The 15701-nt window shown below is 65.9% G+C and overlaps 1 protein-coding gene across 1 annotated transcript; it reads left to right on the forward strand.

Moving 5' to 3' along the window:
* Positions 1-330: 330 nt before the first annotated feature.
* Positions 331-15539, forward strand: PLCD3 (phospholipase C delta 3). The gene is given in 18 exon segments (XM_074561582.1): positions 331-560; positions 562-641; positions 643-788; positions 4446-4607; positions 6110-6338; positions 6428-6557; positions 7093-7318; positions 8187-8388; positions 8487-8631; positions 8705-8857; positions 8933-9091; positions 9414-9449; positions 10034-10193; positions 11079-11195; positions 11309-11457; positions 12349-12484; positions 14641-14790; positions 14865-15539. Coding segments are annotated over 18 exon segments (2556 nt in total). The 5' UTR covers positions 331-473; the 3' UTR covers positions 14954-15539.
* Positions 15540-15701: the final 162 nt, after the last annotated feature.

Consider the following 15701-nt stretch of genomic DNA (forward strand, 5'->3'; position numbering starts at 1 on the left):
ACCGGGGTGTCCCCATGGCTGGTCCCCGGTGCAGGCGGACCCCCGGGGGGAGGTGGGGACCCCCGGTTTGTTCCGAGACGGACCGGCCCTTCGGGTTATACCCGCTTTAGAGCGAGACACGACCCCCCCCCGCCCCCCCCATGCCGTTTACCGGTGCAGAAGGACCCCCCGGTGCAGACCGGACCCCGGTGCCGACCCATCCCGGTGCAGACCGGACCCCGGTGCCGACCCATCCCGGTGCAGAACGACCCCCGGTGCAGACCGGACCCCGGTGCCGACCCATCCCGGTGCAGACCAGGCCCCGGTGCCGACCCATCCCGGTGCAGAACGACCCCCGGTGCAGACCGGACCCCGGCGCCGACCCATCCCGGTGCAGACCGGACCCCGGCGCCGACCCATCCCGGCGCACACCGGCACCGGCAGCCGCCGCTCGTTCCGGGCCGGCACAAACGGTTAACACCGCCGAGGCTGAAATGTGGCTCCTCCCGGTACCTCCCCGCGCCCGGCCCCGGTCCCGGCGGGGCCGCCCAGCCCCAGCCCAGCCCCAGCCCCGGCCGCCGCCGCCGCCGCCGCCCAGCCCCGCTGCACCGGCCGGGGACACCAGGGGCACCGCCGGGATCGGGGGCACCGGGGGTACCAGGAACACCGGGGATACTGGGGGTACCGGAGAACCGGCCCCCCCACCATGATCTGCGGCAGGAAGGCTCGTCGCGCCGCCGAGCAGCCCCGCTCGCCGCCGGACGGCTCCGGTGGCCCCCGCCGGCCCGGCAGAGCCTTGAAGAAAATGGGTGAGTCCCGGGGCCGGTCCCGCCGGAGGGGGGGGGGGTGTTGGGGGGGGAGGCAGGGGACCCGACGGGGCGGGAGCGGGGGGGGGGGACCGGACTCCGGGGGGGCTGTGCCAGGGGGGTCCCGGGAGGGATGTCCGTGGCTGGGAGGGTCCCCGAAGCGGATGGGGACCCCCATGGCAGGGCTGGGTCCCTGTGGCTGGGAGGCGTCCCCCAAGATTGCCAAAGTCCCCAGGCAGGAATGTGTCCCCACGGTTGGGTGCGGCTCCCCCCCTTCTCCCCCCGCCATGGCCAGGAGTGTCCCTGAGGTTAATGGGGTCCCCCATGGCAGGGAAGGGTCCCCCAAGTGGATGGGGTCCCCCATGGCAGGGAGCGTCCCCCAGATAGCTGTGGTCCCCATGCGGGAAACTGTCCCCGTGGTTGGGTGAGGTCCCCATGGCCAGGAGGGTCCCCATGGCAGGGAGCGTCCCCGAGGTAGATGGGGTTCCCCGTGGAAGAAATGGGTCCCCCATGGCAAGGAGGGGTCCCCGAGATAGCCAGGGTCCCCATGCAGGAAATTGTTCCCATGGTTGGGTGAGGTCCTCACCGTGGGGAGGGGGTCCCCATGCCAAGGAATGTCCCCAAGGTGGATGGGTCTCCGTGGCCAGGAGGGTCCCCATGGCAGGGAGTGTCCCCAAAGTGGATGGGGTCCCCCACAGCGGGGAAGGGTCCCCGTGACTGGGAGGGCTCCCCAAGGTAGCCCCAGAATAGCTATATATAGCCCCAGATGTTGGGCAGCAGCGGGGTCAGGGTTCGGCCACACCACGGGTGACAGGAGCCCTCCCGCTCCGGGTATTTATTGTCCCCAAGGCTCAGCTCCAGCTCCAGCTCCCTGGGACCCTCACCTGATACCTTGCCTCAGTTTCCCCACACGCAGCGCTGTGGGCTCGGGGCCCCACCGTCCCCATGGCAGCTCGGGGCCCGGGAAGGTCAGGGTGTGCCAGCCGGGGAGGCCGGGCCCGATCCTGCGTGGGCAGAGTGGGCAGGGCGGGGGCTGGCCCTGGGCCACGGAGGGAGGGCTTTGGTCCAGTCGCTGCACTGGCCCCCACGTGGCTTTGGGCGTCCAGCGTGTGCCCGGAGCTGCACGGCTTGGAGCGGCCGTGTGTCTGCTGCAGCTCCGTGTGTCCCTGTGTCTGTGCGTCCCTGTGTCTGTGCATCCATGGGTCTGTGTGTCCTTGCATCAGTGCATCCACCCGTCCCTGCATCTGCGTGTCCATGCATCCGTGCATCCCTCCACCCGCCTATCCGTGCGTCCATGTGTTTGTGCGTCAGTGCATCCACATGCCCATGCATCCGTCCGTCCTTGCATCTGTGTGTCTGTGCATCCGTACACCCCTGCATCCCTACGTCCGTGCAGCCATGTGCCTCTGTGTTGGTGCATCCCTGTGTCCGTATGTCCATGTGTCCCTGCACCCATGTGCCTCTCGATGCATCTGTATGTCCCTGCGTCCATGCATCCATATGCTTCTGTATCCATGTGCCCGTGTGTCCCTGCATCAGTGCATCCATGTATCCATACATCCCTGCATCTGTACAACCATGTGTCCGTGTCTCCATACATCCCTCTATCTGGATATCCACGCATCCCTGTGTCCATGCATCGGTACGTCCGTATGTCTGCGCATCCATCCTTGCATCCCTGTGTCTATGCATCCACACATCCCTGCATCTCTGCGTTCGTATATCCTTGTACCTGTGCATCGGCGCATCCGTGTGTCCGTGCATCCATAAGTTTGTGCATCCACCCATCTGCATGCCCGTGTGTCTTTGCATCAGTGCATCCCTGTATCCGTGTATCCATGCATCCCCGCATCTGTATATCCATGCATCCATGTGCCCAGGTGTCAGTGCATCCACACGTCCATGCGGCCCTGTGTCCATGTGTCCGGGCGTCCATGCATCCATACACTTGTCCATGTGTCCAACCATCCGTGTGTCCGTCCATCTGTGTACCCGTGTGCCCGTATCCATGTATCCATATATCCATGTTCATCCATGCCTCCGTGGGTCCATATCTGCCGTGAAGGTGTCCTCGACTCTGCACCGTGGGCAGGCTGTGACAGCACAGGGGGTGGTGGGAGCCGGTGGCCATGTCCCCAAGGCCGTGGCCAGCTCGGGATGTCCCTGCTCGGCCCCAAACCTGCCGTTTCCCAGCCCGGAGCCGCGTTCTCCAGCCGGAACAGGGACACGGGCGCTGGGGCTGCGCTCAAGGAGCGGCTGCCAAAACAAAAAGGGAGGAAATAGCTGTTTTTTGGAGAATAGACGGAAAAGTCCTGGCCCGCCGTGAGCCCGGGCGTGGGCCCGCGAGTCCCCCGAGGCCACCCCGTCAGCGTGCCCGGCCTGAGCTCCGCTGCCAGCACCGTCCCGGCGCTCCCCACGCGGGATCCAGGCGGCTTTGCTGGGATTTAGGAGCTGAGCTCTGCCGTGTGAGCGGGGCTCTGCCACCGCCGCCTGCCCTGGCCCCCCCGCCTGGCCCCACAGTGCCCCAAGGGCGTGAGACGGCAGTGGCTTGTCCTGTCTGTCCCCTCCCATCTGCCCTGTCCCATCCCGTCCTGTCCCATCACATTGCGTCCTGTCCCATCCTGTCTGTCCTGTCCCATCATGTCTCACCCTGTCCTGTCCCATCCCGTCTGCTCTGTCCCATCCCATCTGGTCCCATCCCATCCGTCCTGTTTCATCCCATCTGTCCCGTCATGTCCCATCCTGCCCTGTCTGCCGTGTCCTGTCCTGCCCCATCCCATGGTATCCCATCCCGTCCCACTTCATCCCATCAGGTCTCTCCCATCCTATCCCCTCCTGTCCTGCCATGTTTGTCCCATCCACTATGTCCCATCCCATCCTGTCCCTCCTACTCTGTCCTGTCCCATCCTACCTGTCCCATCTTGTCCCATCACGTACTGTCTGCACTGTCCCGTCCCATCCCACCCCATCCCATCCCATCCCCCTCTCCTGTCCATGCCATCCTGTCCTATCCCATGCCTTCATCCTGTTCCATGCCAATGCTGTGCTGTGCCATCCCATCCCATCCCATCCCATCCCATCCCATCCCACCCCATCCCCCTCTCCTGTCCATGCCATCCTGTCCTATCCCATGCCTTCATCCTGTTCCATGCCAATTTTGTGCCATCCCACCCCACCCCACCCCACCCCACCCCATCCCATCCCACCCCATCCCCCTTTCCTGTCCATGCCATCCTGTCCTGTCCCATCCCTTTATCCTGTCCCATGCCAATGCTGTGCCGTCCCATCCCATCCCATCCCATCCCCCTCTCCTGTCCATCCCATCCTGTCCTGTCCCATCCCATCCACCCTGTCCCACGCCGTGCTGTGCCATTCTGTCCCATTATGTCTGTCCAATCCCGTTCCATCCCGTCCCATCCTTTTCCATCCCATCATGTCTGTCCTGTCCCATCTGTCCCATCCTGCCCTGTCTGTCACACTCCATGCCACCCCATGCCATGCCATGCCATTCCGTGCCATCCCATGGGGTGTACACGTGCAGCTGTGCATACAGATGTGCACCAAGCCCTCCCCAGTACCCCCAGTAACGCCCCAGCGCCTCCAGTACCCCCCAGTGCCCCCCAGTACCCGCTCAGGATGCCCACGGGCTGTGCCCCGCAGGCCTGACGGAGGACGAGGACATCCAGCGGATGCTGCGGGGGTCCCTGCTCTGGAAGATCAAGTCCCGGGGGGGCCCCAGGGAGCGGCTCTTCCGCCTGCAGGAGGACGGAGCCACCGTCTGCTCCGAGGGGGGCTTCAGGCACGCTGGCTCCCGGCAGAGCTGTGAGTGCCAGCGCTGGGGACGGTCCCCCGGGGGCTTGGGGACCCTGGGGCACAGTCCTGCACGGCCCGGAGCTGCAGGGGGGGGTTGGGACGTGGGCAGTGCCCCGAACCCGCCCATGGGGACCTGGGAGTGAGCCGGGACCCAAACCCCCACCCGGGACCCAGACCCCCACCCAGCCCCCACCCCAGGACCCAGATCCCAACCCGGGACCCAGACCCCTACGTGCAACCCAGCCCCCCACCCTGGACCCAGACCTCCCCCCAGACCCCCACCTGGGACCTGGACCTCACCCAGCACCCAGCCCCCCACCCCAGGACCCAGATCCCAACCCAGGACCCAGCCCACAACCTGGCACCCGGACCCCCACCCAGGGATCAAAACCCACCCTAGAACCTTGATACCCACCCAAGGACCCAGCCCCCAACCTGGGACCCAGACCCTCACCTGGACCCCCACCTGGGACCCCAACCCTAATCCAGGACCCAGATCCCAACCCAAGACCTGGACCCCCACCCAGAACCTGGACCCCACCTGGGTCCCAGACCCCCACCCAGGACCCAGACCCCACCCTGGACCCCCACCTGGGACCTGAACCTCACCCAGCACCCAGCCCCCCACCCAGGACCCAGATCCCAACCCAGGACCCAGACCCCACCCTGGAACCAGACCCCACCCTGGAACCAGGACCCCCACCCAAGGACCCAGCCCCCTACCCAGGACCCAGACCCCACCCCAGGACCCAGATCCCACCCCAGGACCCAGACCCCACCCTGGAACCAGGACCCCCACCCAAGGACCCAGCCCCCCACCCAGGACCCAGACCCCACCCCAGGACCCAGATCCCACCCCAGGATCTGCACCCCCAGCCTGGGACCCAGCCCCTGACCCAAGATGTGGACCCCAGTCCAGAACATGGACCACCATCCGAGACCTGGACCCCCACCCAAGACCCAGATCCCCCCCACCTGAGACCCGGATCCCAACCCACTGCACCCAAGTGCCTCCCAGCGCCTTCCAGTGCTTCCCATTCCACCCAGCGCATCCCATTACACCCCAGTGCACCCCAGGCTGAGCCCCCTCAGCCCACACCCTTCCCCATCCCCCTCGGGACCATCACGAGGTCCCTCCTCCATCCCGGTCAGACTCCGTCCCCGCTCCCCGCCATTATCCATCTCTTTCCACCCTCGCATCTGGGACGGGTGCCCAGAGCTGGCAGCGCTGCAAGACAGCTCCATGGCCCGCCGGCGTCCCTGTCCCCGTCCCCGTCCCCGTCCCCGCAGGCGACAGCGGCCATGGCTCCTGTCTCGCCTGGGATTAGTGAGTTAAGCCCGGCTGTGGCTTCAACAAGAGCAGAGCCCCGGTCCCCTGGGGCGCCCCTGGGGACACGTAGGGTGCCCATCGGCAGCCAGGATGTCTTGCAGGTTGCTCACGGGTGGGGGAAAATGCCGAGGGAGCACCTCCGTCCCCCGGGGTGGCCTTGTCACCGCCCGTGTCCCTGCAGTCTCGGTGATGCACATCGAGGCGGTGCGTGAGGGCCACCAGTCGGAGGGGCTGCGCAAGCACGGTGCCGCCTTCCCGGCGCGGCACTGCTTCACCCTCGTCTTCAAGGGCAAGCGCAAGAACCTCGACCTGGCCGCCCGGGGCGAGGAGGATGCCCGCCACTGGGTGCAAGGGCTCACCAAGCTGATGGGGCGGCTGCAAGCCATGAGTCAACCGGAGAAGCTCGACCAATATCCTTTGGCGGAGCTACGGGGGCTTGGGGATGGGTTGGGGACGGCCGTTGGGGGTGACGCCGGGTGGTTTCCTTACCCTGGCGTAGCTGGATCCACGGGGTCCTGCAGCGAGCAGACAGGAACAAGGACAACAAGATGTCCTTCCGGGAGGTGAAGAGCATGCTGAGGATGATCAACATCGACATGGATGACGGCTACGCCTACAAGCTCTTCAAGGTACCCGTCCCGTGCTCCGGCACCTGCTGTCACCGGGAGGGGACACTGGCTCCTCCTCTGCCTCCCCAAGCGCAGAGAACTGTCAAACTCGTCACAGCCAAAGCCACCCACCACCACCAGTGGCTGGGTCCGCCACCAATGGTTGGGTTTCAACATGAACAGGAGCTCATGGTGGGGTGGGGTGGGGTGGGCTGTCCCCCCACCCCTGCTCTGTGGGTCCCCAGGGTGTGACATTCCCCCCCGCCACGGGCATCTCCCAACTCCCTTTTCCACCTGGGGAAACTGAGGCACGGCGCTCCGCTCTGCTCCATCCCAGACTGGAGGGTCAGAGGGCTATGGGTCCGGGGGCAGAGGGGACATGCCCCAGCACCCCCCCTGGGCACACCCCATCCCCAAGCCTTCATGCCAGTGTCTGAGCCCCCCCAAAACTCATCACACACGCTGCCAACCCCCAGGGACAGGCAGGACGAGGCAGGGGGTGGCCGTACCTCCCGGGCAGGGGACGGTCCCCGAGGTTGGGCTGTGGTCCCGTCAGGAGTGCGACCACTCGGGCAACGAGCGGCTGGAGGGCCGGGAGCTGGAGGAGTTTTGCCGACGGCTGCTGCGGCGGCCGGAGCTGGAGGAGCTTTTCGGGCGTTACTCAGGCGAGGACCGCATCCTGTCGGCCGAGGAGCTGCGGGATTTCCTACGGGATCAGGGCGAGGACGCCAGCCTGCGCCAGGCCCGTGCCGTCATCCGCACCTACGAGCTCAATGAGAAGGGTAGGGCTGAGGACGGCCAGCTCGGGTCATGGGTGGTGGTGGTGGGATGGTGGGATGGTGGGATGGGCGCTGCCGCAGCCAAGGTGGGTCATGGATGGCGTGGGGATGGGGCTCTGCTTGGTGGTGTCACCCCCTGCAAGCCAGTATGGGGTCCTCCAAGGCTTGGGTGAGTGTCCCCGTGTCCCGTCCCCGGGGTGGCACCGGGTGTCAGCGGTCCAATGCGTGGCCTTGCTGGTCCCTGGTGGATGCGGCACTGTGGGGACAGGGGACGTGGAGGTGGGGAGGGACAGCAGGTGGACCTCCACATCTCCTGGGTGATGCAGTGCCAGGCCTAACATGCATGTGACACTGCTGGGGGACCTCCATGTCCCTTGGGTCCCACTATGGCAGGTCCAGGGTGAACAAAGCACCAGGAGGACAGGGGACATCACGGTTGGGGTGAAGGACCTCCATGACCCTTGGGTATCACAGTAATACCCTTACGGTAGACGTGGCACTGGCACGATAGGGCACATCAGGGTGGAGATGGGACACCAAGGGGACCTCCACATCCCCTGGGTGCCACAGTGCCAGGTCTGGGGTGAACACGGCACTATGAGGACAGAGAACATCACGGGGGGGGACAGGGAACCTCCACATCTCATGGGTGCCACCATGCCAGGTCCAGGGTGAATGTGGCACTGGCAGGATGAACGACATCAGGATGGTGATGGGACGCTCAGGGGAACTTACATGTCCCCCCGGTGCTGCAGTGCCGGGTCTGGGGTGAACATGGGACAGGGGACATCCAGGTGGGGACAGTCCCCGGGGTGGCACCCCACCAGCAGAATGCCAGCCCTCTGCGACACCCCACCGCCGTGTCCCGCAGCCAGGCAGCAGGACCTGATGATGCTGGACGGCTTCATGATGTACCTCCTCTCGGCCGCCGGTGACATCCTCAACCAGGAGCACACCAAGGTGCACCAGGACATGAGCCAGCCCCTGTGCCACTACTTCATCTCCTCCTCCCACAACACCTACCTGACCCGCAACCAGATCGGTGGCACCAGCAGCACTGAAGCCTACGTCAGGTGGGTGCCCCTGCTCAGATGCTCCATGCCTGGATGGTCCCGTGGTTCGAGGGTGCCGGGGCAGCGCGGGGACCCATCCGATGACGGTGCGGTGGCAGGGCGCTGATGGCGGGATGCCGCTGCGTGGAGCTGGACTGCTGGGAGGGCTCCGACGGGGAACCCATCGTCTACCATGGCCACACGCTCACCTCCAAAATCCTCTTCCGCGATGTCATCGAGAGCATCCGCGACTACGCCTTCAAGGTGAGCCGGGCGCCGGCAGCCCTGGGACGGGAGCTGGGCGCCGGGTGCCGAGCACTGACCGTCCCTTCCCTAGCAATCGCCCTACCCCGTCATCCTGTCCCTGGAGAACCACTGTGGGCTGGAGCAGCAGACCACCATGGCCCGGCACATGAAGGCCATCCTGGGGGACATGCTGCTGACGCAGCCGCTGGAGGGGCAGGACCCCCACGACCTCCCGTCCCCAGAGGTAAGGCCACCCTCCCGCCCACCACAGTGTCCCCATGTCCCCTCTGAGCCCTGAGCTTGGCCCTTCTTCCCGCAGCAGCTGAAGGGGAAGGTCCTGGTGAAGGGCAAGAAGCTGCCAGAGCCGTGGCACGAGCCCCAGGGTGTCACCTCCCTTCTGGACCATGAGGAGGAGGAAGAGGAGGAGGAGGAGGAAGAAGAAGAGGAGGAGAAGCTGCAGGAGAGAAGCAACCGGCGGGTAAAGGGCTCTCCCAGGGCTATGGTACCGGGTCACCACGGTGTCCTGGTGGTGCTGGGGGACCACGGTGTCCTGATGATGCTGGGGGACCATGGTGTGCTGATGATCCTGGAGGACCATGGCATCCTGGTGGTGCTGGAGGACCACAGCATCCTGATGTTGCTGGGGGACCACGGCATCCTGGTGGCGCTGGAGGACCATGGTGTCCTGGTGGTCCCAGAGGACCACAGCATACCAGCAGTGCCACAGGACCACTGTGGGGCCTGGGGCAGGTGACTGCTGCCAGTACCCCCTGATGCAGCCCTGCTCTCTCCTCTTCCAGTCGCTGCAGTCGCTGCAGGAGATCAAACCTCTGCAGGTGGGTTGTGTGATGGAGCTGACGGGTCAGGTACCGTGGAGGTGGTGAGCGGTTGTCACTGCCCAGCAGAGGGGACTGAGCTTGGGGACTCCTTGACTGTGCCTCCCTCTTCCCCTCTTGGGCTGGGTGCTCCATTTCTGGGGTCTCCATTGCCTTGGGAACTCTATGACCTTGGGTCTCCATCACCTCCAGGGTGACCCCTCAGGGTGTCCATTGCCTCGGGGGGTGTTCTCCATTGCCTCAGTTCTCCACCTCAGGGTCTCCATCACCTTGAGGTCTCTGTCACCTTCAGTTCTCCACCATCTTGAGTTGTCCATCACTTCAGGGCCTCCATCACCTCGAGGTCTCTAACATCTTGGGTTGTCCATCACTTTGGGTTCTTCATGACCTCAGAGTCTCAAACTGCTTGAGTTCTCCATCATCTCAGGGTCCATCACTCCATTGCCTCAGGTTCTCCATCACTTTGGGGGTCTCCATGGCCTTGGGGGTCTCAGTACTAGCAGGGTAGGGGGCTCTGGAGATCCTCAGGCAGGTGGGTGACCACCAGAGCCGGGATGGCCCTGACACCATGGTGGCTCCTGCAGGCCAAGGACGCGTCACAGGTGGCCCCAGAGCTGTCGGCCGTGGTCGTGTACTGCCAGGCTGTCCCCTTCCCTGGCCTGGCCCACGCCCTGCGTCACCCCCGGCCCTGCGAGATGTCCTCCTTCAGCGAGAGGAAGGCTCGGAAGCTCATCAAGGAGGCGGGTGAGGGCAATGGGATGGGGACAAGGGGGACTTGTCCTAGGATGGGCCTGAGGCTGGTGGGCTCTGCCACCGAGGTGGCTCCATGGGTGATGGTCGGGGACATGCTGGCCCCACCTGGGCTGCTCTGGTCTGGTGGGACTGGGGGCCGGTATCAGGGTCTGGGGCCAGAGGGCAGGGTGAGGGTCACGGGGCCAGAGGGCAGGGTGAGGGTCACAGGTCCAGGATCAGGATCTGGTGTAAAGGTCTGGGATCAGGGTTTGGGGATGTGCCACCTGGGTCCAGGGTCAGGTCTGGGGTCTGGGGCTGGCATTAAGATCTGGGTCAGGGTCCAGGCACTGAGGTCTGGGATCTGGGGTCGAGATCGGGGGTTTGGGTGCAGGGTCCAGGGTCAGGATCTGAGGCCAGGGGCTGGGGTCCAGGGCCAAGGGCTGGGGTCTAGGGCCAAGGGCTGGGATCAGGGTCGGGGTCCGGGGTCCAGGGCTAGGATTAAGGTCTGGGGTTTGGGTCTGGAGTTTGAGGTCCATGGTCAAGGTCCAGGATCAGGGTCTGGGGTCCGGTGTCAGGGTCTGGGGTCTAAAGTCAAGGTCAGGATCCAGCATCACGGTCTGGGGTCCAGGGTCTGGATTAAGATCTGGGTCAGCATCCAGGGTCTGAGGTCTGGGGCCAGGGTCTGGGGTCAGGGATCCAAGGTCAAGGTCCAGGGTTGGGGTCTGACCCCCCAGGGTCTGGTTTCAGGCTCTGGGTCCACCCAGCCGGGCAGGCTCCATCCGCATCCCCAGGCTCCTGGGGGCAGGCAGGACACGTCACCCCCCCCGGCAGGGCCCCGCAGTGGCACCCATGGGTGCAGGGGTCCCTCTCACCCATCTCCCCCCCCGCCCCCCTCAGGCCCGGCGCTGGTCCGGTACAACGCCCGGCAGCTCAGCCGCGTCTACCCGCTGGGGCTGAAGATGAACTCCTCCAACTACAACCCCCAGGAGATGTGGAACGCCGGCTGCCAGCTGGGTGAGACCCCCCCCGCCCCCCCCCCACCCCCCCGGGAGACACCCCCATGACCTGGCACCCCCCCACCCCAGAGCCATCACCCAGCCTGACACCCCGTCCCCCTGTCCCCTCAGTGGCCCTCAACTTCCAGACGCCGGGCTACGAGATGGACCTGAACGCGGGGCGCTTCCTGGGCAACGGGCGCTGCGGTTACGTGCTGAAGCCCCCCTGCCTGCGCAGCCCCCCCGGAGAGGGCCCCCGCCGCCTGGCCCTGCACGTCAGGGTGAGGGCACCCCGCTCCCCCTGCCCCAGGGGGTGACACCCACATCCCTGCTGGGTGACACCCCTGGCGTTCCCATGCCTGGCCAGGCGCCACCTGCCTCCCTTTTCCCAGGTGCCACCAAGCCCACGCCCAAGCAGGTGCCACCCATGTCCCTTCTGGGTGACACCAACCCCACATTCAGCCAGGGCCCACGCGCATCCGTTCTGGGTGCCACCAACCCCGTGTCCAGCCAGGTGCCACTTTACACACCTTCTCCTTCGTGCCACCGACCCCACACCCACCCGGGTGCCACCAACCGCTCTTCTCCTGGGACGCTGACCCTTGTCCTCACATCTGTTTGGGCACCAGCCATGTCCCCGCTCCTGGGTGACACTGACCTCATTCCCACGCCTGGGCAAATGCCACCCATGTCCCTTCTCCTGGGGACATCAACCTTGACCCTGCAGCCAGCCACGTGCCACCCACGTCCCTTCTCCTGGGTGGTACCAATTCTGTCCCTGCGCCCAGCCCTGTGCTACCCGTGTCCCTTCTCCTGGGTGGCACCAACCACCTCCCTCCTCCCCACCCCATTCCCACACCCAGCCATGTGCCACCCACATTCCTTCTCCTGGGGACACCAACCCTGTCCCCACACCCAGCCATGTGCCACCTACCTTCCTTCTCCTGGGGACACCAACCCTGTCCCCAAGCCCAGCCGTGTGCCACCCACGTCCTTTCTCCTGGGGACACCAACCCTGTCCCTGCACCCAGCCATGTGCCACCTACGTCCCTTCTCCTGGGGACACCAACCCTGTCCCCACACCCAGCCATGTGCCACCTACATCCCTTCTCCTGGGTCCCGCCACCCCGCGGTGCCCCGTGCCACCGGCCCCCAGCACCCTCTGTCCCCAGGTGATCACGGCGCAGCAGCTGCCCAAGCTGAACCGGGAGAAGGGGAGCTCCATCGTGGACCCCTTCGTGCGGGTGGAGATCCACGGCGTCCCAGCCGACTGCAGCAAGCAGCAGACCCACCACAAGCTCAACAATGGTGAGCGCCCCCAGGGCCACCACTGCCCGGCCACCGGTCCCCGGGGACACCCCGGGACACCTGATCCCCAGGGGCACCCCAGGACATGCAATCCCTGGCAACACCCCAGGACACCTGGACCTCAGGGACACCCCAGGGCACCCAGTCCCTTGGGACACCCCAGGACAACCTGATCCCCAAGATGCCTCAGGGCATCCTGGTCCTCAGGGACACCCCAGGGCACCCAATCCCTGGCGACACCCCGGGACACCTGGTCCTCAGGGCCACCCCAGGGCACCCTGATCCCTGGGGACACCCCAGGACACCTGATCTCCAGGGACACTGCAGGACACCTGGACCTCAGGGGCACGCCAGGGCACCTTGATGCCCAGGGGACAGCCCAGGACACCTGGTCCTCAGGGTACCCCAGGACACCTGGTCCCCAGGGGCAACTCAGGCACCCTGATGCCCAGGGGTGGCACGGGGCACCCAATCCCTGGGGACACCCCAGGACAACCTGATCCTCAAGATGCCTCGGGGCACCCTGGTCCCCAGGGACAGCCCAAGGCACCCTGATCCCTGGGGACACCCTGATCCCTGGGGACACCCCAGGACACCTGGTCCCCAGGGGCACCCCAGGACACCCTGATCCCCGGGGACACCCCGGGGCACCTGGTCCTCAGGGACAACCCAGGACATCTGATCCCTGGGGACACCCCAGGACACTTGGACCTCAGGGACACGCCAGGGCACCCAGTCCCTGGGGACACCCCAGGACAACCTGATCCCCAAGATGCCTCAGGGCACCCTGGTCGCCAGGGACACCCCAGGGACACCCTGATCCCCAGGGACACCCCGGGGCACCTGGTCCTCAGGGACACCCCAGGGCACCCAATCCCATGGGACACCCTGGGACACCTGGTCCTCAGGGGCACCCCAGGGCACCCTGATCCCTGGGGACAGCCCAGGGCACTTGGTCCCCAGGGACACCTCAGGGCACCCTGATCCCTGGGGGTGGCAGAGCCCTCGGGCACCCATTACCCCAGGCACCCGCTGCTCCCCCCATTGGGCCGGTGCCCAGGACATCCCAGTCCCCCCAGTGCACCCCAGTCCCGCAGTGCCCCGTCCCCAGCACGGCACGATCCCAACCAGTGGCAGGTCCCCAGCGTGTCCCAGTTGTCCCCCCCCGCTGCTCCCTCCTGCCCTCCAGTATACCCAGCCCAAGCCCAGTGTGACCCCTGTTCCCCCAGTTATACCCCACCACGGCCCCAGTATGACCCCCATTCCCCCAGTGTACCCCACCACGGCCCCAGTATGGCCCCCATTCCCCCTGCATAGCCCAGTCCCGGTATGATCCCTGTTTCCCCAGTATAGACCATCACAGCCCCAATATGACCCCCATTGCCCCAGTATACCCCCATCACTGTCCCAGTATAACCCCCATTCCCCCAGCACAGCACAGCCCAGCCCCCGTGTCACCCCCATTCCCCCGGTAGAGACAAGCCTGGCCCTAGTATGGTCCCCATTCCCCCAGTATACCCCACCATGGCCCCAGTATGACCCCCATTACGCCAGTATGGCCCAGCCCCGCCCCAGTATGACCCCCTTTCCCCCAGTACAGTCCAGCTCAGCCCCAGTGTCACCCCCGTTCCCCTGGTACAAATGAGCTTGGCCCAGTATGACCCCCATTCCCCCAGCATAGCCCCAGTATGACCCCTGTTTCCCCAGTATACGCCATCGCGGCCCCAGTGTCACCCCCATTCCTCCAGTATAGACAAGCCTGGCCCTAGTATGGTCCCCATTCTCCCAGTATAGCCCAGTCTGGCCCCAGTATGACACCTGTTTCCCCAGTATACGCCATCATGGCCCCAGTATAACCCCCATTCCCCCAGTATAGCCCAGCTCAGCTCCAGTATGACCCCCATTCTCCCAGTGTAGTCCAGCTCAGCCCCCGTGTCACCCCCATTCCCCCAGTATAGCCCAGCCCAGCTCCAGTGTGACCCCCACTCCCCGAGTCTGCCCCAGTCCCGCACACCCCAGTGCAGCACGGCAGCTAAACTGGGGCAGGGGCGAGCGCACCGGTGGGTCAAGCCGGCCCCTGGCTCGCGGGTGGCAGGTGATCCCGGTGGCCTCGGTGGCCCCGGTGGCTGTGCCCACCTCCCGTCCCGGTGCCGTAGGCTTCAACCCGCGCTGGGAGGAGACGCTGAGCTTCCAGCTGCGGGCGCCCGAGCTGGCCCTGGTGCGCTTCGTGGTGGAGGACTACGACAGCACCTCCTGCAACGACTTCGTGGGCCAGTTCACCCTGCCCCTGGCCAGCATGAGGGAAGGTGGGTGTGTGGCCACCCCGCTGCCCCCGGGGACTGTCCCCTGTCACCTGCTCAGCCCCCGTCTCTGTCCCCAGGGTATCGCCACATCCATCTGCTCTCCAAGGACGGGGCGTCCCTGTCCCCCGCCACGCTCTTCGTGCACGTTCGATGCAAGAGCCTGTGAGGTCCCCGTGGTCCCGGTGGGAGGGACACCGTGTCCCCCTGTGGAGGACAACGTGGTCCTCCATGGGGTGGGCACCCTCCTGCGCCGGAGACACCCTGCTCCCTGTGCGGGGACAGCCTGGGGACACCGCTTGCCTGGCCGCGGTGACAGCAGGGCTGGTTGGGGGACCCCAGGGGGTAGGGGACCCCCTCCGTGTCCCGTAGTGCCACCACATGTGCTGGACTCTGTGCCCCACTCCTCCCCTCCCTGGCGGTGACCCTGAGGGGACAGGGACACTGCGACAACCAGGAGGGGGTGACCAGGCCACCGAAAGCCCAACACAGCCCCAGGGGGGCGAGGTGGGTGACAGCAACCCCCGAATGTCCCCACCGCCAGCCACGCTCGATCCCAGCCCCTCCTTGGGCTGCAAGGACAGTGCCATCGCCATGAGGTCCCCGAGGGGACCCTGCCACCACGCGCCCCATTGCGCCCACGGTGTCACGGCTTCGCTCGGCTGGCGGCCGCGTTCCCAACCCCTGCTCCAGCACCGGGCACGGATTTATACCCCGGTGTCACGCCAGACAAATAAAGGTTTTATTTTAACAGAGCCTGTCCCGGCGTCCCTGTCACCTCCTGGGGCCAGTTGAGGGGCAAGGGGGGAAGAAGCTGGGGGGCATAAGGGCTGAGCCCACCCCCAAACACAGCACTACCCCGGGGAGCCGCCAGGCACCCATGGGTGCTGCACCCATGGGGGTCGGGGGGGAAATTG

Source organism: Larus michahellis, chromosome 18 (genome assembly GCF_964199755.1).
Source record: "Larus michahellis chromosome 18, bLarMic1.1, whole genome shotgun sequence".
Classification (NCBI taxonomy): domain Eukaryota; kingdom Metazoa; phylum Chordata; class Aves; order Charadriiformes; family Laridae; genus Larus; species Larus michahellis.